The 23,567-nt window shown below is 48.9% G+C and overlaps 1 protein-coding gene across 6 annotated transcripts in view; it reads left to right on the top strand.

The window, feature by feature from the left end:
• The window catches only part of strbp (spermatid perinuclear RNA binding protein), an 87,867-nt gene extending 68,929 nt beyond the window's left edge, over nt 1–18,938 (top strand). For 5 of the 6 annotated variants that reach the window (XM_061261960.1, XM_061261957.1, XM_061261959.1 and 2 more), the window contains 7 exons: nt 852–1,060; nt 2,123–2,272; nt 3,463–3,597; nt 5,677–5,817; nt 6,224–6,347; nt 7,453–7,500; nt 12,475–18,938. In XM_061261960.1, the coding sequence (XP_061117944.1) occupies nt 852–1,060; nt 2,123–2,272; nt 3,463–3,597; nt 5,677–5,817; nt 6,224–6,347; nt 7,453–7,500; nt 12,475–12,569 (902 nt within the window). In that variant the 3' untranslated portion in view covers nt 12,570–18,938. Of the gene's footprint in view, nt 1–851; nt 1,061–2,122; nt 2,273–3,462; nt 3,598–5,676; nt 5,818–6,223; nt 6,348–7,452; nt 7,501–9,516; nt 10,061–12,474 lie in introns of those variants that run through there. The other variant, XM_061261961.1, reaches the window with a different exon arrangement.
• The last annotated feature ends 4,629 nt before the right edge of the window (nt 18,939–23,567 follow it).

Here is a 23,567-nt window from a genome sequence, read left to right as displayed (position 1 = left end):
CTGGCTCCTGGCCCCTGTTTACAGTGAGGGCCAGTCTGCAGTGGCAGGGGCCGGGCGCTGGCCTTGTGGTGGATCCATCTGGGCTGAGTGGGGAGGGTTATAAATGGTTCTGAAGGCTGTTGGCGGTGAATACATTGGCATTTCAGATCTGCAAACGGCAGACAAAGGATTTATTAGATATGTAAACCTGAATTTGAGACGAAACCAGCTGAACTCAAGAGTGTAGAGATATCAATATCATCTGGATTTGTTCTTGTATTGTCAGGGAGATAACATTTGATGAGCATAACAAATATTTGTCAGAGTTTGCAATCTCTCTCTTTCTCTCTTGCTCTTATTCTCTCTCCCTCTTTCTCTCTGTCACACGTTCCCTCTACGGGCAGATACAAGTAACCATTAAGAAATCAATGTCATTGATTTAGCGTTTTTCCCTGCAAACAAGTCGGCTCTAAAAAAGCAGAGTAGTTCTGTAGTCAGCACTTTCAGCAGGCCGAGGCCTGCTCTTCCTTGTTCTCCACCAGAGAGGGGAAAGGGTCGGTTAGGGGTAAATATTTAGGAGGGATTCAAGTGCTCCTCACAGAAACCACGTAGCCACATGAGAGAGAAGGAAATGAGAGAGGGAGAGAGAGATTTCCCATAATTCTCTGCCAGGCTGTGGGAGAATTTGAGGCCCCAAAATCACCCCCACCCCTTGTCCCACATAGACCGCTGCTCTTCCCTCACCTGGCTTCTCTCCCGTCCCCCTCGTCACGTATCCGAGCGCAGACCGCAGAGCCGTCGCCACCGAACGGCATCAGAACGCAAGGGCCCCTCGCCGCGAACCGCCCGCTTAACCGTCTTCATCTCTCCAGTCCTCGACAGTAAAGCGATAGACAGCAACCAGCCCATGAACGCGCTGATGCGGCTGAACCAGATCCGGCCGGGCCTGCAGTACAAGCTGCTGTCGCAGTCCGGCCCGGTGCACGCGCCCGTCTTCACCATGTCCGTGGACGTGGACGGCACCGTCTACGAGGCCTCGGGGTCGTCCAAGAAGACCGCCAAGCTGCACGTGGCTGTCAAGGTATCGGGGCGGGGCGGGGGGGACGGCGGGCGGAGTTTTCAGGGACCCGGGGGGCGGGGCGGGGGGCGGTCGCTGGGCGGGTGGAGTCGATACAGGGGGGGTCGGAGCGGTTCGGTGGTCGGGTCAGTTTGTTTTGGGGACTCGTTTCGGGTATCGGGCTTTACGTTACTTTTTGTTTTATTTATCAGATATTTATGCTTTTTTGTGCTTTTATCCAAAGTGACGTGTCCAAAAGTGCATGTCAAGGTCATAGAACAAACCGGACAGGTTGATTAAGGTATGATTCACATACGGTGGGTTGTAAATCCATGAATATAAGTCTATTACACCAGGTAGACCGGCTGAGTCTGTAGGTAAGGGCAGGAGCTGCAGTAGCGAGACGAACACGGTCAGGTGCAGACGCCGGGCGCAGGGCAGGGAAGCGAAGCGCGTGTAATCCCAAAGCGCTTTGAACAGAGAGGCGCTCACATAATCCTCTCCCCCCATTACCCTAAAAGCCATGTTCCCCAGCTGCAGCGCAGACTCCATTTTGGGTCAGAGATGTGCTCCTCTCCATTTTCTCCACTGCTGATTTCCTAAAACATCAGAACACCCAGGGCCCACACACGTACTCTCTACTCTTCCCCCCCGACACACACACACACACACACACACACACACACTCTAGTCTCCCCCTCCATTACTTCACCACAGTCCCCACAGAGAGACACCAGGCTAAACCCCACTACCACAGAGTGGATGTGATTACAGCCTGTGCCCTCATCGCTGCAGAAAGGGCGCAGATGCAGCCTGTAGCCTCGTGGTTAAGGTACGTGACTGGGACCCACAAGGTCGGTTTATCGATCCCTGGTGTAGCCGCAATAAGATCTGCACGTTGGGCCCTTGAGCAAGGCCCTTAACCCTGCATTGCTCCAGGGGAGGATTATCTCCTGCTTAGTCTAATCAACTGTAAGTCACTTTGGATAAAAGCGCCAGCTAAAATAACACATTATTATTATGATTATGTTGTGGATAAGGCGGTTTTGTTGGAGGTACTGACCCCGGAGGCTCCTCTCCCGCCAGGTCCTGCAGGCGATGGGCTACCCCACCGGGTTCGACACGGACCTGGACTCCATGAGCGCAGATGAGAAGTCAGATGGAGAGGGCAAGAGCGAGACCACACACTCCAGCAATAACAATAACACCACCAGCGACAGCTCCAACACACTGGAGGTACACACACACACACACCCACACACACACACTCCTGCAATAACACCACCACCACCACCACCAACAGCTCCAACACACTGGAGGTACACACACACACCCACACACACACACTCCTGCAATAACACCACCACCGACAGCTCCAACACACTGGAGGTACACACACCCACACACACACACTCCAGCAATAACACCACCACCACCACCGACAGCTCCAACACACTGGAGGTACACACACCCACACACACACACTCCTGCAATAACACCACCACCACCACCGACAGCTCCAACACACTGGAGGTACACACACCCACACACACACACTCCAGCAATAACACCACCACCACCACCACCAACAGCTCCAACACACTGGAGGTACACACACACACACACACACACACACACACACACACACACACACACACACACACACTTGCATACTCTCTCACACACGCGCACACACACTCGTTTTTTACTTGCTTTATAACAGCAGACTTTGTGCAGCTGGAATAAGTCATTACTGGGCCCAGCGGAACGGCGCTCTGATAATTGGTCTGGGTGACGGATTGTAACGCACTGCATATTGTTTCTGCCTGTTGGATTACTTCTTCTTCCTGCATTAATGATTCTCATTAAATATTCAGCCCTGCTCCCAGCGCTTGGGCAGATGCACAGTATGTACCGCTGTTTGCCTCCACGTCACGGCCGTCCTGTGGCAGCCCGCTGAAAGAGCGACACACACATCCCTCTCTGGCTCCATGCTCAGCCGTGACTGAATTCCTCAGTCAGTTTGGATGTTTTGATCTTAAAATGAATTTGAAGAATGCAATGCGCTCCAGTCCGCTTCCATTGCGCCTGTACGATGATCGTGTGAATATGCTGTTGCCTCTGGTCGGGTAAAGTGCCCTTAAATCTGAGGTAAATTTACAGTGAACGGTAACACACGCATTGATCCCGGTGTGCTAGTGCTCTCAGCAGCTGCAGTGAAATTGAAATGAATTTGGAGCGCGTGAGGGGGGGGCTCTGTCTTAATACTGTACGGATCGATCCCTCACTGATGAACACCGCTCTCCAGCTCAATGAGCTGGTCACACCAGGGCCGGGTAAAAACAGAAGGTCTGAATGTCGCGCGGTCTGGGCGCAGTGACGGAGGGGTTTTGGTAACGCTTGTGAATGCGGGTCCCGGGGAACAGGTGCGAACTCAGGGTCCCATCCTCACCGCCAGCGGGAAGAACCCGGTGATGGAGCTGAACGAGAAGCGGCGCGGGCTGAAGTACGAGCTCATCTCCGAGAGCGGGGGCAGCCACGACAAGCGCTTCATCATGGAGGTGAGTCCTGCACACACTGCACCCTGCCCCCACTGCCCTGCACCCTGCCCCCACTACCCTGCGCCCTGCACCCTGCCCCCACTACCCTACGCCCTGCACCCTGCCCCCACTACCCTACGCCCTGCACCCTGCCCCCACTACCCTACGCCCTGCACCCTGCCCCCACTACCCTACGCCCTGCACCCTGCCCCCACTACCCTACGCCCTGCACCCTGCCCCCACTACCCTATGCCCTGCACCCTGCCCCCACTACCCTACGCCCTGCCCACTGCACCCCTACACTCCTATGCCCTGCACCCTGCCCCCACTACCCTACGCCCTGCACCCTGCCCCCACTACCCTACGCCCTGCACCCTGCCCCCACTACCCTACGCCCTGCACCCTGCCCCCACTACCCTACGCCCTGCACCCTGCCCCCACTGCCCTACTCCCTGCACCCTGCCCCCACTACCCTACGCCCTGCACTCTGCCCCCACTACCCTATGCCCTGCCCACTACACCCCCACTACCCTATGCCCTGCCCACTGCGCCCCTACACTCCTACACCCTGCCCACTGCATCCCTACACTCCTACGCCCTGCACCCTGCCCCCACTACCCTGCACCCTGCCCCCACTACCCTACGCCCTGCACCCTGCACCCCTACACTCCTACGCCCTGCACCCTGCCCCCACTACCCTACGCCCTGCACCCTGCCCCCACTACCCTGCACCCTGCCCCCACTACCCTGCACCCTGCCCCCACTACCCTACGCCCTGCACTCTGCCCCCACTACCCTACGCCCTGCCCACTACACCCCCACTACCCTATGCCCTGCCCACTGCGCCCCTACACTCCTACACCCTGCCCACTGCATCCCTACACTCCTACGCCCTGCCCACTACACCCCCACTACCCTACACCCCTACACCCTGCCCCCTGCACCCCGACACCCCTACACCCTGCCCACTGCACCCCTACACCCCTACACCCTGCCCACTGCACCCCTACACTCCTACACCCTGCCCACTGCACCCCTACACCCTGCCCACTGCACTCCTACACCCCTACACCCTGCCCACTGCACCCCTACACCCTTACACCCTGCCCACTGCACCCCTACACCCTGCCCACTGCACTCCTACACCCCTACACCCTGCCCACTGCACCCCTACACCCCTACACCCTGCCCACTGCACCCCTACACCCCTACACCCTGCCCACTGCACCCCTACACCCCTACACCCTGCCCACTGCACCCCTACACTCCTACACCCTGCCCACTGCACCCCTACACCCCTACACCCTGCCCACTGCACTCCTACACCCCTACACCCTGCCCACTACACCCCTACAGTGTCTCTGGCTCAGTGTCTCTGGCTCTGTGCAGGTGGAGCTGGGCTCAGTGTCTCTGGCTCTGTGCAGGTGGAGCTGGGCTCAGTGTCTCTGGCTCAGTGTCTCTGGCTCAGTGTCTCTGGCTCTGTGCAGGTGGAGCTGGGCTCAGTGTCTCTGGCTCAGTGTCTCTGGCTCTGTGCAGGTGGAGGTGGGCTCAGTGTCTCTGGCTCAGTGTCTCTGGCTCTGTGCAGGTGGAGGTGGGCTCAGTATCTCTGGCTCTGTGCAGGTGGAGCTGGGCTCAGTGTCTCTGGCTCAGTGTCTCTGGCTCTGTGCAGGTGGAGCTGGGCTCAGTGTCTGGCTCAGTGTCTCTGGCTCAGTGTCTCTGGCTCTGTGCAGGTGGAGGTGGGCTCAGTGTCTCTGGCTCTGTGCAGGTGGAGGTGGGCTCAGTGTCTCTGGCTCTGTGCAGGTGGAGGTGGGCTCAGTGTCTCTGGCTCAGTGTCTCTGGCTCTGTGCAGGTGGAGGTGGGCTCAGTGTCTCTGGCTCAGTGTCTCTGGCTCTGTGCACGTGGAGCTGGGGCTCAGTGTCTCTGGCTCTGTGCAGGTGGAGCTGGGCTCAGTGTCTCTGGCTCAGTGTCTCTGGCTCTGTGCAGGTGGAGCTGGGCTCAGTGTGTGTCTCTGGCTCTGTGCAGGTGGAGCTGGGCTCAGTGTGTGTCTCTGGCTCTGTGCAGGTGGAGCTGGGCTCAGTGTGTGTCTCTGGCTCTGTGCAGGTGGAGGTGGACACGCAGAAGTTCCGGGGGGCGGGGCCCAATAAGAAGGTGGCGAAGGCAAGTGCTGCCCTGGCCGCTCTGGAGAAGCTGTTCTCCGGACCCAACGCCGTCGGCAACAAGAAGAAGAAGATCCTCCCTCAGGTGGGTACTGACCTGGGACTTCCCCATCCAGACTTGGGACTTCCCCATCCAGACTTAGGACATCCCCATTCAGACTTAGGACATTCCCATCGAGACTTAGGACATCCCCATCGAGACTTAGGACATCCCCATCGAGACTTAGGGAATTCCTAAGTGTCAATAGAGAATTCCTATCGAGACTTAGGACATCCCAATCCAGATTTAGGACATCCCTATCGAGACTTCTACTGAATTAGTCACTGCTTGGTCAACGCACATCACGCTTGCCTGTGAGTGTTAGCATAGACTTGGAGTCTGTTGAACCTGCGTAGCTATTCGGCGAACACCCCGCAGTGAACAGGGTGAGGGGCGCGTGCACTCAGCCCGGTGTGTGTGTGTGTGTGTGTGTGTGTGTGTGTGTTTCCAGACGAAAGGGGCCATCGCTGCGGCCGCCTCCATCGCCGCGCAGGCTGCCCGGGGCCGAGGACGGGGGGCCCTGGCCAGGGGGGCCTTTGTGAGCGCCGCTGCAGCTCCCGGATACGTCACACCAGGTACACGCGTGTGCACACGCGTGTGTGTGCGCTGGGCCCCGCCCTCACTGCCACGCCTGATACAAATACAAATATAACATTCTCAACTGAAATTAATAAAGAACTGTATTTTTAGCATGTTGGCATTTTGGGTTTATCTCAATAATTTTATATATATATATATACACAAATTTTGCACATTGGCAGTTAGAGGTTCCAATCATTTTAGAGCCCACTGTATATAATTGTGTATGTAGTTTGTGAATGTGTGTACAGGTGTGTGATAGTGTGGATATACTGATTTTCCATGGAAAAGGGCTCTTTTGATGACAAACATATTCTCTCGGGAGAATCTGGGTTTATTTGCGATGCGCGAGGGGGACAAACTCTGAGCGTTCGGGCCGTCTGTGCTGAGAGTGTCCGAGGGCTTGAGCGTGTGGTTTAATGCGGTCTGTGGTCATGGGGATGAGCAGTGCCGGCCCGGGGGGTTCTGACTGAGCTGCTTTCAGACCCCGCTGCACTGCGTATTCCCTCATTTCTCCCCCTCATACTTGCTTCCTCGACTGTCATTGGCACAGCTCTGGTCCTTGTGTTGACAAACGCCGATAGGACCCCCAAGCCAATCCAAAGCCTAGAATCAAGGCTAGATAGTGAAAGCTTTCTTACACCGGCACTAAGGAAGCGATTGAATGCACCTGCACCTGACTTAGTCCGAAGCTTAGAAGCCCACTGTCCAATTACTTTTGGTCCCCTAAAATGGAGGGACTGTATATAAATGGATGTAATTCCTGCACAGATCACCCAATGTGGCTCAAATTAAAGGGGACGGTCTGCACTTTAGCCTCGTTTTCATTGTTTCATTTAAAATCCAATGTGCTGGAGCACAGAGCCGAAAGATCAGAAATTGTACCACTGTCCAAATACTTATGGACTGCACTTCATATTTGTGGTGCTGATAAAGCTAGGGATAATAAAACTGAACCTATCGATAGGTACTGTCGCATGTGCGTGTGTGGTAGAGCGTAAGGCGTGTATGTAGAGTGTGTGAGAGGCTGTGTCTGTGTGTGTCTTTGTGTGTCTGTGCGTGTCTGTGCGTGGCGGTAACGCGTCTCTCTGTGTCTCTCAGGGTACGGGACTCCCTACGGGTACAGCGCTGCTGCAGCTCCAGCCTACGGTACGTACCCCTCCCAAAAATGCCGCCACAACCCCCCCCCCCCCACCCCCCACCCCCCCGACAGGTGTAAGAGGTGGTAGCGGAAACGACAGTCCTTTCAAACCCTCCCCCCCCAAGAGAGTCGAAATTTAGAATCTGGTATTTGCGTGAAAAAAAAAAAAGGAAAAAAAAGCGACCGATCATAACCTTTTGGTTCTTACTGTGGTTGGAGCAAGCCTCGCTGTGCTTTCGCCTGAGTGTACGACTGCTGCCCGCCAGTCTGCCTGCTCCCGCACCCGACTCTGGAGTCCGCTCCTCGGTGTAGTCCTGCTGTGTACAGCCAGTGAAAATACCCCATTCAAAGCAGCCCTGCTGCCCAGCAGGGCCTCCAATGCCATCTCCACTCCACTCCCTCACCTCCTCTCACACACACACACACACACACACACACACACACACTACTCCCACTATCTCTACACACACAGGAGTGTGACCCACTCCCCACTTCCTCACCTCCTCACACACGCTACTCCCGCTATCTCTACACACACAAAAACTCCCCCACTCTCACAGCACCATGCTGAGTTCAGTCACATACTGTTTAGTCTCATAGCAGACAGACAGACAGACAGACAGACAGACAGACAGACAGACAGACAGACAGGCAGACGCACACTGACACACACACACACCCCAGTCCACCGACAGCACACACAGTAGTAGAACGCTGGTGTTCTGAATGGCATTGGAAATCCTTTCTTCCTGCTTCTCCCGGATGCTTTGAATGAGCCTTATGTACAGGCGGTGACCGCGGTCCTCTTGTAGAGGGGGGGAGTCTCGCACTGACTGAACCGTGGGTGAGATTTGGGCCCCCCTCCCCCGGCCCTGGTCCTGTCCTGTCACATAAAGACAGTTCCTTTAGTGCCACGCTCCGTCACGAAGGACGCCTGGTATTTGGCTGTAAGATAACGTGTCTTATTGCTTCTGAAAGCTGTTGCATGTCGGTAATCCCACTACAGTCATCTGACGCTGTGAAGTTCTGCCTCCTGTTGCTGCTTTGTGATTTCTATCATGGGAAAGAGAAAGACACACACACACACACACACACACACACTCGGACACACCCAGGCCACAAAACCATAGCACCGCACACCCAAACCAGCCAACAGCAGCCCTGCTTAGGCCCTACACACACCCCATTACCGCTCCTGTGCCTTTACGGGCCCCAGCCACAGCCACAACACCATGTAGCTTTACACCACATTCACCGCAAAAGTGATGCCAATGCTACCTTATTTTATAGTAATAAAAATGCTTAAAATTATGTTTACAATGTTTTCCGTCCAAAAGGGTTTCATAAGGGGGCTATATTTTTATTCAAAATAACAGGTGTCTTGTTTGGAAAAAACACTCAAGAACCATTATTATTGTTTTGAGACTAAATGTGTATGGTTTGATAGAGTTGCAATAAGAGTTTTGCTCCTTTTTTGTTGAGTAGATTTTGTAGTGCATTCTCTTTTGGAACAGAACCATTCTTCCCAGAGTTATTAGTGATCTGCAGTATTATATTAAGTTCTTTAGTAGAAACTATTTCATGTCTAGATTGATATTACTGAAGCTGTAATGGTAAACTGGAAAATGAATTTGGTTCAACTGCATGTCTCACTAATCCCGAGTTTGATGCATTCGAGGGTAATGGCAGGTGATGGATAGTAACTGAAACAGAAAGGCAGATCGAGAGATCAATAAACATTACGTTTGTCTGTTCCACCTCTACTTCCAGTAGTGGTGGCTGAAGCGTTTACTGAGCCTGCTCTTTCCAGAATTCTGCCTCACTACAACTCTAGATTTTCTTAGCTATTCTCCCCCTCCATCTTGTTTGCCCCTCCCTCCCTCCCTCCCTCCAGTCTCCTCTCTCTACAGACCTGTAGTGATTTGGCTCAGTAGGATGGTATCTAGTAGAGCGTTGGGGCTTTTGACCTGACTGCCTGGACCGTTGACCTTATGTGGGGTCCTCTCTTCGTCTCTCCCCTCTAGGTTTGCCCAAGAGAATGCTTCTGTTGCCTGTCATGAAAGTGCCCACCTACTCCATCCCCCCCTACTCATTTTTCTAGAGCAGAGGCCCACCAAACCCGCACTCATCCAATTTAATAAACTGTACAGAATTTTAGAAGGGAAAACTTTTTTCTCCGAATGCAACATGGGGGAAATAAGGACTTGCGCAGTGGATTACTTGTAAAGTGTTTCTTTTTTTTGTGTTTTTATTTTTTTGGTTTTTTGCTTTTATGTTTTTTTTTTTGTTTTTTTTTGTTTTTGGTTTCTTACTACTTTAATCTTTTACTGATAAAATGCAGGTTTAAGTTCTTTGAAACTTGAAGGATTTTTACTGTGAAATGTTACCTCATTCTTTGAATATAAATTATACCAGCCTTTTTGTTGTTGCTGTTCTTCTGTAGGAGAGACTTACTGTACCAGGCCATTTACAGGATTTGACAGTCATACTCTGTAAAGGGGATAAGAGCAATGCGAAGGATGTGTAGATAATTATACTGGTGACAATAAATAAAAATCTCTTACAACAGCTGAGTATTGCCTGGTGTGCTGACTAACTCCCAAGCTTCATAGCTAGTCTGCAGGGACCTGGGGGCATCCTGCTCTTGGTTGTGTGGCTTGTGTGCAGTAGGGTTCAGTGGTGTGTAGAGCAGTGAAGAGGCAGCTGAATGGTGTGTACCTGGAGTAGAGTGTAGTGGTGTGCTGGTGGCTTCCTATGTGCTACCTGCCCTAGGGCTCATAGTGACATACTTTTGTTTGTTTTCCAGTACCTGCTAACGATAGCTTTGGCGCGAATAAAACTCGTTATCCGTTTACCTGGCCGTCGGACAGAAGTATACTTACTGAAGAACACAGACACAAAGATTTGTAACAAACACATAACCTGGGCTTATCTTAAATTAGATCAGTGGCTTTTTATGGCTCTAAACTAAGATTTGGAATGGTTTTCCCCACAAACAGCACACTAGGTTCTTGTGGCCTCTCGTCACAAATGTGGCTGGTTGGTTGGCTGGTTCCCTCAATGTTACCCCACAGCGGTCTGAAATACGCCTACTCACTGGAGATTCAACATACATCTACACACTGGAGATTCAACATACATCTACACACTGGAGATTCAACATACATCTACACACTGGAGATTCAACATACATCTACACACTGGAGATTCAACATACATCTTACACACTGGAGATTCAACATACATCTACACACTGGAGATTCAACATACATCTACACACTGGAGATTCAACATACATCTACACACTGGAGATTCAACATACATCTACACACTGGAGATTCAACATACATCTTACACACTGGAGATTCAACATACATCTTACACACTGGAGATTCAACATACATCTACACACTGGAGATTCAACATACATCTACACACTGGAGATTCAACATACATCTACACACTGGAGATTCAACATATATCTACACACTGGAGATTCAACATACATCTACACACTGGAGATTCAACATACATCTACACACTGGAGATTCAACATACATCTACACACTGGAGATTCAACATACATCTACACTCTAGGTAATGAAACACACCAAAGTGTTACGCCCAACAATTAAACAGCAAAATAGACACAACTACTTGTCCTGTAGAACAGTAAACTCTTATACATGGTGCTATACTGTCACTCTTACACACTGCTGACTACAAACACCACAGAATTGACACTAGTATGAACCGAACAGTATAATCACAATCTGTACACAGACTGACTGAATCACCCCTGTTCCCCGGAGGACCAGTCACTCTTACTCACTGATGGATAGAACCATAGAACCCCTCCTATGCACTGATGGATAGAACCCCTCCTACGCACTGGAGAATCGAAAGCAGCAACAAGGGACCCATGGAGACTTGCTACCTAATCGTCCCACTTTTGTTCTTTTTTCTTTTCGTGTCAGTGTGAGCTGTGAGCCTGTCCCGGGCCCAAGGTCAGCACAAGCCCCTGTGTGTTTACCACACGGCCTCCTCCTTGTGCTCCAACACAAGCCAGCTTCTGTGTGTACGTGTGTGTTCGTATGTGTACGTGTGTGTACGTGTGTGTACGTATGTGTACGTATGTGTACGTATGTGTGTGTACGTGTGTGCGTGTGTACGTGTGTGTGCGTGTGTACGTGTGCGTGTGTGTACGTACGTGTGTGTACGTGTGCGCGTGCGTGCGTGTGTGTGTGTGTGTGTACACGTGTGTGTGTGTGTGCATGTGTGTGTGCCCCAGTCAGCACACTCCTAACAGGACTAGCCAAAACTCAGCAGGAAGACCTGACACCAGTAGTGTGGGCGTACGCTCAGTGGTTCAGGAGGGTGTGAGGTGTGAGGGGTGAGGTGAGCCGGGGCTTGTGCTGGCCTGTGGCTGGGACGGGGCCATCGTGGATGAGAGAAGGCCCCGTGGCTTTTCCTGCACAAACGCTGCTGCAGTTCTGGCTCTGCCCCCCTGGCACAGCTCATTGGTTTATTTGGGGGTTAGGGGGCGGTCCGGACGGGGACGTCTTGTAGGATGCAGCGTGCCTGTCACCAAAACCACAAACTCGCCCTCTCTCGTCCCGATGGCAGTCATTGTACTATATTCTCTCCAAAATCACTTTTCATTTATTTGTCTGTTCAGAGTTACTAACCACATTGTCTGAACTCCAAAGTTGCTGCATATTTTTATTACATCTCTCTGCTTTCTCTCAAACGAATGAGCTCCAAGTTTTTGTTTTCTTTTTTTGGTTTTGGTTTGATTTCGTCAGAAGTGGTAACCGTGCAACTTCAGTTGTTGATGTCTTTATTAACCTGAGACGCCCCAGTGCAATGAAAACCCCACGTACAGCCGAAAGAGCAGAGACCAAGCTAAGCTGGGGTGAAAACGCTGCCTCCTACAGGGTCGGACATTAATCGCAGTCTCTCTGCTCTTCTCCTCACTGTAGGTGGTCTTTTCATTGACAATCCCTTTTACCAGCCGCGGACCATCGCACCTTTTATTATTCACTTGGGTCCTCAAGATCTCTTCTCTGACTTCTAGAACCATCAGGTTGTGTGGCTCAAAATGCCGTACTGCTTCCGACCTGCCCGGGCGGTCCCCCCTGCACAGAGCAGTCAGACTCCTCTCACTGGCCACATAACGTATACCCCATCAAAGGAAAGAACAAAAAAAAAAGCAATACTTTATTTGACTTCAGCTGGAACAAAAAAAAAAAAAACAAAAAAAAAAAAAAAAGAGGCTGAACTTGGGTCTTTATTATATAGCAATACACCTGATCTTTTAGCTTAAAGCTTACTTGAAACAATATGAATGTTTGAGTCTTACCCAACACAGCACTGCAATATTTCATTTCAATTGTATATTCACTCTGTGTGTGTGTATGTGTGGTTATACTATAAATATATACATATATATTTATAGTGTGTTACTATAAATGCATATGTATAGAACTATATTATGTACGTATGTATATATATATAATTGGTATAAATTATTTTAGAATTGCGAAGTGAAATGTAAGCATAATCCTATAGCTTTCTTCCAATTTTATATACAGTAAGCAATTTAAATGAGTATTCTGTGTACATGTGATATGAACCCTTTTCTGAATCTACTGGTAGTGATGGTTTCAGTAGTCTAGTGCCGCTTCCTATTCTTTGCCTTGAGAAGCGTGTGGAGGCGTCTCCTCGCCCGAGCGTTTCTGCACGCTGTCGCCCGGCGTTTCGGGCGGGACGGGGCGTCCCTCCGCCTCCGAGCCCTTTAACGTCACTTTCTGTTTGACACCACGCACTTCCTGTTCAACTTCCTCTTAGAAAGCACACCACTCGGTGCACCCTTGCACTGCTGGACTTATTTACACACACACACACAGAAAAACAAACTACTGGCTTGGTTTGAAGAACAGGTTTATTGGGCAGCTAGTGTACTGAATCACCTCGGCCCCCGGCCCAACCCAGCCTCTGGGTGTGTGACCAAAAGCACAGTGTCTCTGCTTTGAAGCTGGCACCTTGACCCCCAGCCCCGAGTCCTCCGTCCATACCCCCTTCATCTCCTCACGCCTCCATTTCCCAGCATGCCTCCAAAATATCGATGACACACGGCTTGCGAACTCTGAACAGAGACAAGCAGTCTTGTTTCACTGGAAGGGCAAATCACAGGGGAACGCCACCAAAATTTTTTTGCATTCGATACATTTCCCATCAGTGCGAGTCTTCGGAAGGAGTGTCCCATCTTTAGCAAATAGTAAGTCTGCATGGGAACATGACTTGGTACTAAATTAGCTCCCGAAACATGGCAATTTAGTATCCAATGTGTTCTGTCCTCATCCTCCTGCCTTTACCAGTCTAAAATAGACTGGCCTCAGTCTACCCCAGATTGCATGTGTACGGTGCTGCCAAGCTCCTGTTAGTGCTCTGCTCCTTCACAACGCAGGGCGCATTTTTGGCTTTCCTGAGGTGATCTAGTCATTGCATGTCAGATCTGTCCAAGAGCGTTTCCATCCGCACTGGCTCAGCATCTTATTCCCTTGGCTTCAGCTTGCATCATGGTGTCTCTGAACCGTTGTCTTGGCGTTGAATGTGGCGAGAGCAATTTGACTTGTACTGTATGAGGATGAACTCGTATGTAACAGTCTTTATTTTGAAAGCATCCGTTCCCTCTGCTCGCCTAGTTGTGGTCAGCTCGTCGTTCTGTTTTCCATTCTGTTTCCTCTCTTGGTCTGTCCTGCTTTGATATGCTTGACTTGTTGCTGGTTATTATGTTCAAAAAGCTATTTTAAGGTAGTCCAGTTTGCTTTGAAAAGAATTAACTGACAATTTAAATTACATGCAGCATGTTAGACAAACCCCCCCCCCCCCCAAAACTAATCAAAACCAGAGAATGTATATTGGTGGGGGGGTTTTTTTCCCAAAAGTTGAACTTCATAATTTGTTTATCATTTAGGCAATCAGCTCCACTGTTTGTGCAACTGTTAAATATACAGATATTTTCCCTCTTCAATTAATAGAATGTCATGAACAATGTAACAATAACTCCCAAGACTTGCCTCTGGAAAAGTAATTCAGTAAACAATTTATCAGAAGTTCTGGTCTTGGGAGACCCTTGACGTATAATTGCATGCATATGTTTTAGATTACATTTAGATTGCATAGGGACGTGTCCACCCACACTGGGTGAGTGTAAATATAGCTCAATACAAACCACACAACTTGACCGGAGGCTGGTTTACCCTTCCTGTTGAGGTCATATTGACCAACCAATGTTGGTTAAAGAAACCATGTTTAATTTTTCCCTAAGTATGTGTACTATCCTATATAGAATGTACACGTAATTGAATAACATGAATGCAAACCAGCAGAAAAAACACTTGTGCAAACCACCTTGGTCAGAAGAGTGGTGCAAATCACATTCTGTTAATCAGAATGACCTCATGAAAGTTATAATGTGTAGTTATCACTACCCTCAAATGTGTAGTTGGGATTTGTAAAATATTTTAAAAAGACAAGCTGTTAGGTTCTGTGATCCAAGTCTTACGTGCATATAGGGAGTGAATTCACTGTGAATAAATAAAACCCATTCTAAGATTAAATGAAGTGCAAGCCAGAGGACTTGGCTCTGCTCTGTATGTTTTTGGCCGATCAGCAAACTGGACTGGTTTATTGATGGACATTTATACATTGACCACAACACAATATTGACCCTCGTTTTAAACATACACACACAACATTGATTTGATTTTGTTCACCTTTAAGTCACAAACATTTCTCTTGAATATATAATGTGTATGTATAATTATATGAAGTAATTTGACAGCTTCTTAAATTATCCCCCCATGAATTTACTCTTATATTACTTGACAAGCAGAAAATTAAAATATTGCTTGAAATTGGCATTAATTATAATTGTATTACTAATTGGAGCTGAAAGTCAATGGGGTGGGGGGATATATTTGATCCTCCCTTGGGTGCTTTCTAAAGACGTAACAAAATAGGAGTAATAAAGTCATCTCCGTACATTTTACACAAACCTGCCCTGACTCTGAGCCCTTTTTCTGAAGTGCGTTTGTCAGGTTTTCAAATTTAACAGGGTATTTTTGTCGAAGTAAAGGCCATTACCGTAAAGAAATATAAGCCTGATTAAATTATCTTATTCTAAAAGTCAGCTCTGTCGATCTCTTAGGAGCCATTTCCCGGGAGAAGTAGCTATTTTATGTCAAATTGTAACCAGAAATCTCAGCATAAATGCAGCAATTTCACATTTTAAACTTGTTTTTAGGCCTTAAAGCAACACTGACTATGATACTGACTGTACAGAACTCACACTTCTGACTCAAGCTCTTCGTTGTGTAGAGCACTGCCAGGTCATTTTTCAATGTGTTTGTGTTCTGAGTGTTTTTCATTTTCATTCATGGAAAAAATTACCAAAAAATGAACCTCAGATTATAGCCTTGCGAGGTGAAAGACTTGACACGTGTAAGAAAGAATCATAGGTAAGTTTAACATTGGTAAGTCTTCATTTTTTTAATACCATTTTTGTTATGACAGAAGTAACCTCAGAAAAGTCATGCATTTCTCCTTATTTTAATTAGTCCAGTCTTGTAAATTTCCGCCATTAATACCTGTGCTTTTTGTATTTTGAGATATAGACCTACTTATACACACTATTGTTCTAGAAAAGTCTCCTACCCGCTACTGAATGTGTTAGCACTGAGTGCATGAGGATTTATGACAGACTGCTAGCTGTCTCTTATCCCAGAGAAACTTTCACTTCCTCTCTGAAAATGAGAGGGACGTGATCTTTGCATTCACTCCACTATAATATAGAAATGCAACGCCGCTTATTAAATCTCAAGTCATTGAATGTATTTTCCGAGTCTTCCATGAACCCTAAAGTGGTTTTAAACCTTAACCACTTTCCACAGCTCATAGCCTTTTCCTGGGTGAATGTTCGCTCCACTCTGAAGTGGATATGTCTGTATCGGGAATAACGTTTTCCTGAGTGTGAACTGTGTCCCCCACATTCCAGTCAATGTGCGCACAGTCAGCTGTGTTATGTTCAACCAAAGGCGTTTGGGTTAAGAAAAAAAAGAAAAAAGAAAAAAAAAGGCTTTAAAACTTTGCAAGATGGGACAGTGTCCAAAATGACCTGTTTCTAGCAGTTTCTTCCCTTCGTAGAAAGCCATACAGAACTGAGCTCAGCAGTGCTGAGTTTGCGTAGGTTGATGCAGAACTCTTCGGCTTGGCTTGATCCAGTACAGCGGGCAGCTGACTCAAAGCCAGGGGTTGCCTGACCAGAGTGCACTGCTGTTAAAACTGAACTCCTATGCACAGCTGCCAGGGCAGATACGGCCACATGCTAGAAACCACACGCAGGTGAAGACTGACAAACAGTTTGTCTGCTTTAACGATAGTTTACTTTTTACAGACGTTTTCATTTCTTTCGAATAAGGTGGACACAAGTAATGCCGGTTTTTCTTCTGTTGTGCGCCAGTGGCTTGGCAGTCGAGGATTAAAACCCGCACTATCTGGTTGAAACCTGAAAAATAACGAAGTGCACAAAGCCCTGGCACAGAAGGCTGCGGTCCAGTGACATGTGACATTTTCTGCCCTGAAACGGAGCCTATGGGAGCATCCATTGTGGCTCCTAGTCAGCAGAACCCCCCTAGCATCTCCTGTCAGATGGCTCAAACTGACAGAAGTCTTCCAGGACATGAGACACAAGCACAAAAGCCACATTAGCAATACTTTACTCAGGGCCACTGAGCACACTGGTCTCTTAACGCATGAGGCTTGAGACCGGTGTGCAAGAAACCGATATCCTCTTACACATGGTGTATGTATGTGTGTATGGGAAAGGATGGAGGAAGCCATATGAGGGGCTATATATTATTTAAGCTTTTATTAGTGTATTTATTCAGTTATTTATTGGGGACCGTCTTGAAGTTGTTTTTTTGTGCTAGGCCAGTTTTCATCAGCAGTCTCTGAGCAGTTGCCAGCTTCAGGTAAGAGTTTTAGACTACATTTCCCAGAATCCCTCACTCCCCCAACCTCCTCAGAATGGAACTGGCACCCTTCAGTCTGCAGGGGCTCCTGTTGTCTCGGCCCTGCGGCAATAAAGGTGCCATGTTTCCGCCCCTCAAAATCGCAAGCCTGCAAAACGGTCAGAAAGACGAATAAACCAATGTTCCCACGTCTCTGAGGTATGACATCCGGAACCTTCCTGTCTGGGTTTGCCGTTTCAGTGATCAGTTTATCACACACCACTAGAAAATCAGGATGGAGAAGCGCATACATACTGTAGTCCATTTCTTTTTCTCATTCACAATCCAGAGGTGCAAGTAAACGCCACTTAAAACTTAAAACAGTTTCAAAAACCTTTATTTTTTTTTGCTCCCCCCTCCCTTCCTCCCCCAGTTGAATAAGTGCTGCGCTGCATCACAGAATTACACCAGAGGGGATAGTGAAAGTGTGTGAGGCGCTGGGCACGAGGGGAGAGCTGGAGACGGGATTTGCGCTCTCTGCGCGCGAGTGCTGAAATAGAACAGGATCGGGTTCCGCTGGGCGCGAGGGCCGCATGATTAACTGCTGAACGCCGCATTCTCGCCGCGTTTGCAGCCTGAGCGCCACGGAGCACGGCGGGGCGAGGATGCGGGGCGAGGATGCGGGGCGAGGCTGCAGACAGGAAACGGGGCGCACGCAGGGGCCGAAAAGTAAAAGTCACCCGGAGGCAGAACTGATCTGTGAAATCAGCCGGAGTTTGCGGGCGGGAGAAACGCGGCAGGACTTTTACTTTCTGACCCCTGGAGTTTACACCTCCGTGCTGAGGAAGCAGAGACCGGGGCCTCCGGTCCTCGATGCACACAAGCTCGCTGGTTTGGAATGTACACTGTCCTAGTAGAATGTATAACCCTTAGAAGAGCTACTTGCATTTTTATAGACACACACAGCCGCTGTACACACATATCTTTTTAACTGATTTTGTGACTCTGTTGGGCATCTATGCCCTTGGTTTACATTCTTTTGGTTTATCATATTTTAACTTAAAGATGAAGTGGAGTCTTGTGACTCCTCTGTTGTGCTGTAAATATTTTTCCCTGCAGTTTTACACTGGAGGTGAAAGCAGCCAGCTCTGCGTTAATCGTCTCGCACTTTTACTTGTTACATAAAGTGATACCAAGGAAAGTTCTTTGAGATTTTAGTTTGAAATATTAAAGACTACATCCGATGTAAAATTGTGCACAACTTCTGTGAGCAAGCTGTGCTTTAGTAGAAGCTGATTGATTGAAATCACTGCAGTAGATGTTTGCTAGTTCTGTGTTATGAAAATTAATAAGTAGCAGAAATCACCATGGTGATTTGTTTGTCACTGTATCTGCCATAATTTATGCTTGAAAATAAAGTGCTGAATCTCTTGTGTGTCAGAATTTTCTTAAAGTGAGGAAATAAATGCATAATCTTACTTATTCCTTGCCTTTGGTCTGTCTGTGATCTGTCTTTCCTTCACTGCATATTAGCGGACTGGAGTTTATTTATTTGTGTGGGGATGAGGGGTTCTGTATTTCACACCATGAGAAATGCTCACGAAGTTATTGGGTCCGCACACCTACCAATCACTGGAATGCTGTGCCGTCCATCAGCTGGTCCCAGGGATGAATGACGGCTGGTCAATTTGACACCGTTTATAACCGCAAACGACCAATCAGACCCGCCCTGCCCAGGGCAGCCCAGGTACACAGCATTCTCAAAAAATAAGGGCGCTTATTGGGTGGTCTCGTCCCTGTAATAGTGCTACTGCAGTCTGAACTGGCCCCCACAACGACTGAAGGATGCTGAATGAAGATGGGAGGACAAAGGCACACAATTAATTTTCTGAGAAACTATTCAGATTAGTAATGATGCTTAATGATCCTTATTTTTGTGGTGGGGTGGGAACAGGCAGAGTTCTCCTATAGAGGTACAGAATGACTGCTACACGTGCTAATCTGACTCATAGTTTAAGGATGGGGAACTTGCACGTGGACATAACTGAGTGTAGAAACAGGCTGCCTTCCCAGTTTGAGCCTCACCTGGGCCTTGCAAGGCCTTCTGGGCAATGCAGCGGCATGCGGTGGAGCGGCCCGTTCAGGCAGACGAGGGTGAGCCGGGGCCTACATCTGGGAAAGCTATCGTTGCCCTGCGACTCAGTTCGGCCCTATTTTGGCCGTGAGGAGGCAGGGTGATACCTCTCTTCCTTACACCAGCGCAGCAGGAGGCTGGGGTGTGGGGTAACTGACTGAAACTGCCCCAGGTCAGCCTGGTCCTCCTCACCCCCTCCCGGCCGAGGCGTGGCTATTTTTAGCGGTGTGAGAAGCGGGGGCGGGTGTAGGGTGGCCTGGGTGCTGACTCTGGCTGCTTTCTCTGGCTGCCGAGCGGTTCCCACGGCGAGGGAAGACGGCTCCTCCCACGCCCGAGGTGATCATTTTATTGGCTTTTCACTGTGTTCGGCTGCCTCTCCAAGGTCACAGAGGGGGTACTGCAGGAGGGCGGAGTCAGGTGTGAGAGGGGAGGCGAGGGACCACTCAGGTTTCCCGGATGACCCTGGGGGTTGAGGCTTCCTCCCACAGGGCTGTCTGGAGTTCTGCATTTTTCTTTCTAAACCGCGGCAGGTTTATTCGCCTCCACTGCACACAAGTCAACAACACGATAATGAGATACTGTATACTACCTGACCTTTACTACCCAGAACAAGGCTCATTTCCTGCTTTTCAGCCCTCGTTGGGAAAGCTTGTTCAAATTATACTACGTCAAACAAGAAGCTGCCTAATAAAACATTCAAAATATTGATTTTCTTTGCCCATTAGCGGAGGAGGATAATGATGATACAGATTAGCCCAAGCGGAGCGTTTCTGTGGCGCAGGGAGACACGCTAACGCTGCCCGACAGCCATACCCACGGTGTCGAGGGACAGTTGGCTGAATCAGAGCCATCATTTGGCTATTTATGTCATGCGATTAAAGTTCCTCAGGGAACCTCTGGATGCAAGCTGTGACCAAGGCACTTGAGCCCAGGAGGTCTGAACTCCTGGAGGCTCCATGTGGAGATATACTGCTCACTGGAACATCTCCAGCCACTGCTCAACCGCATGGCAGGGTGATGTGCAGCCCTCATGTTAAAGCGGGTCTATTAGGTATTTAACTAATGATTTGTGTGTTGCTTCCCTGCTGTAAAACCCAGCTATGCCAGCCTGAAAATTGCTGCGTATGAGATGGTCAATTGGCATGTCCAAGCTGGTCATCAAGGTAATCTAGCTGTGTATGAGCTGGTCAAACAATATCAAACTGGGAGCTGTCCGGAACTGGTCAACCAGCTAGACCATGTCGAGCTGTGAGGTGGTCTGAACTGGTCAACCAGCTAGACCATGTCGAGCTGTGAGGTGGTCTGAACTGGTCAACCAGCTAAACCATGTCGAGTTGTGAGCTGGTCTGAACTGGTCAACCAGCTAGACCAGGGGTCTCCAATCTTATCCTAAAAGGGCCGGCGTGGGTGCAGGTTTTTGTTTTAACCCAGCAGTAACACACCTGATTATACTAATGAACTAATCGTGGTCTTTAATCAAGACCTAGATGAGTAGAATCAGCTGTCTTAGTCCTGTGCTAAAACAACAACCTGCACACACACCGGCCCTTTCTGGATAAGATTGGAGACCCCTGAGCTAGACCATGTCAAGCTGTGAGCTGGTCTGAACTGGTTAACCTAGTACCAGCAGTTTCAAAAGCCAGCTTCATCCGTTTTTTTCAGCAGGGCTTAATAAAAATGTACATGATCCAAAAAAAAATACAAATAAAAGCAAATAATTTTCTCTGCTGGAGTGATGACCATGAGCAAATGATGAGCAGGTCTTTGGCTGGCTGTGCAGCAGAAGAGATGATTCTGAAAGGAATACATTGTGCTGTATATTTTCTTCAGTGCTGAAACCCTCAGAGGCTGTAACTTATGCATGGCATGCAGCAAAGCCATCGTATTTTGTTGCTGTATTTGGCACTTTTAAGCTAAAGTTGTCTTAAGTTTATAGCATCACGTAAGTGAGATTTTAAATGATTATATTTAAAAGTACTTTGAGAAAAGTACAGCCTCAAATTTCTGTTTGCAGGGTGTGCCCACAACACTAGCTGAGAGAGGCAGGAACTACATTATAAAACCACTCAACCACTTAAAGTGTGAAGTTTGACAGTGTTTGGATGGTAAACTGTATGGTATGAAAGCTCTAGGTCTTAAAAGGCAAACGCATACCATCAGCTAGTTAGCAGAAATAAAGCCCTCCCGCATGGATGGGCATGTAAATCACTCGAGTCGTACGACAACCTCCAACTGCACAGAGGTCAAAAGGTCAAAGTGCACCAATGAGACTGAACAAAAAAACAAGAGTTAATCTTGGCTCCCTAGCTGTCAGGCAAGTACGCATGCCCACACACAAACATGTACAGCACACGCAGAGCCAGGTCCCAACACACCTCTTCCACCCCACTGCAGCTCGCAGTTGGGCTAGCAGGCTGGTCTTGGGTTGGTTGCCATGGTTTCACCCCCTTCCAGCCCCCTTCCCGGTTCCTATCCCGTTTCCCCGTGGGTTTGTGCCGGCTCCTTTCCCTCGGGGCGGGACGGAAAGTTCACCGGGCCCCTCAGAGTTATGGCCCTTCGTTTGTGGGCCTCTGAAAAGAGAGCATTGAGACCATAAAGAGGAGAGACGGGAGGACCAGCTCTGTGGCCTCCTAGGCGAATGCCCGCCCCAGTTGCTAGGGAGGTTGTGCTCGCTTGGTGAAACACCAGCTATCCCAGCTCTGCCCAGCCTGCCTACGGTTCTGCCGTCACTCCAGAGTCGAGCCGAAATAAGCGTCGACATAGCTAAGCTTAAATTATACGCTTGGCAGATTTAATGGGGCTGTATAATGTTGTATTTCACAGAGAGAGGCAAACAAACATGCCTAGGCCACATGTTTGTTTCTGGAGAAAGGAGAGGCTGTAAAAGCTTGAAGTGAACTGGGAGGAGAGATGTGCAGGATTGTGTTAGATGGGTGAGGTGAATGGGTGTTCTGTGCAGACATTGCTATGGAGCGCTCCTAGGAGATAGCGTGAATGTGAGTGACAGGGAGCGGGTGGGGTACCTTCCCCAACGTTGCCACTCCTGCAGTGCCTCACCAGCGCTGAGAAACGTTGGGTTCTGTGTAAATCGGCGAAATGAAAAAGATAGTCTGCTACTGCACAGTAACGTACACCGACAGTCAAACGATGACCCACTTACTGCCTACTGTAGGAGACGGCTGCCTAAGCCACATTATCAATCTACTCCTCATTATATATCCATAACTAATATTATTACACAGCACTTACAATTATTTTGAATATGAAGCCATAATGCGTTATCTCATTTACGGAAACACATTAGGTTTTTGTTCTCAATCCATAAAAAGAAGCAGTTAAGGTAAAAAAAAAAAGAAATTGAGTAATTCATCATGACAGATCACGTTCATACTCCATGAAAGGGAATCGTATTGCTACTCAAGCTGAGGATCTTCTGAATAAACAAAGAGTGCGGAGAGCTGCGATTGGCTCAGACTGTGCTGCCCTCAGGTGAGAGCAGGGGGATGCCCCGGCAGCCACACCCCTGTGCTCAGGCCGAGAGGACTCGCCAGACACAGGTGGGTCCTGGGGGAGTCTCTGCCCAATGACCAATGAAACCCTGCCGTCACAACTATACGCTTTCAAATGAGTAGGGCTTGGGGTGCAGATACACTGATGGAGAAATTAGGAAATGAGTTTGTTCCCATACACACTGTACACACACATACCCACAGAGGTCTAGATGAAGCTAATCCAGATATACTCTCAGATTTAATTTCACACCGATGGAAAAATCTATGAATATAATTTAATGGAGACAGTGAAAATCTTCGAAGACCAACTGGCATCCGGCAGAAAGGTGGGAGGTGTGGGCGAGAGAGCAGGTTCAGGTACACAGTCACACCATGGAAATTCACACGCAAAAACAAAACAGGGCGAAGGCCAG

Source organism: Conger conger, chromosome 12, assembly GCF_963514075.1.
Source record: "Conger conger chromosome 12, fConCon1.1, whole genome shotgun sequence".
Classification (NCBI taxonomy): Eukaryota; Metazoa; Chordata; class Actinopteri; order Anguilliformes; family Congridae; genus Conger; species Conger conger.
This window is presented reverse-complemented; position numbering and strand designations above follow the sequence as displayed.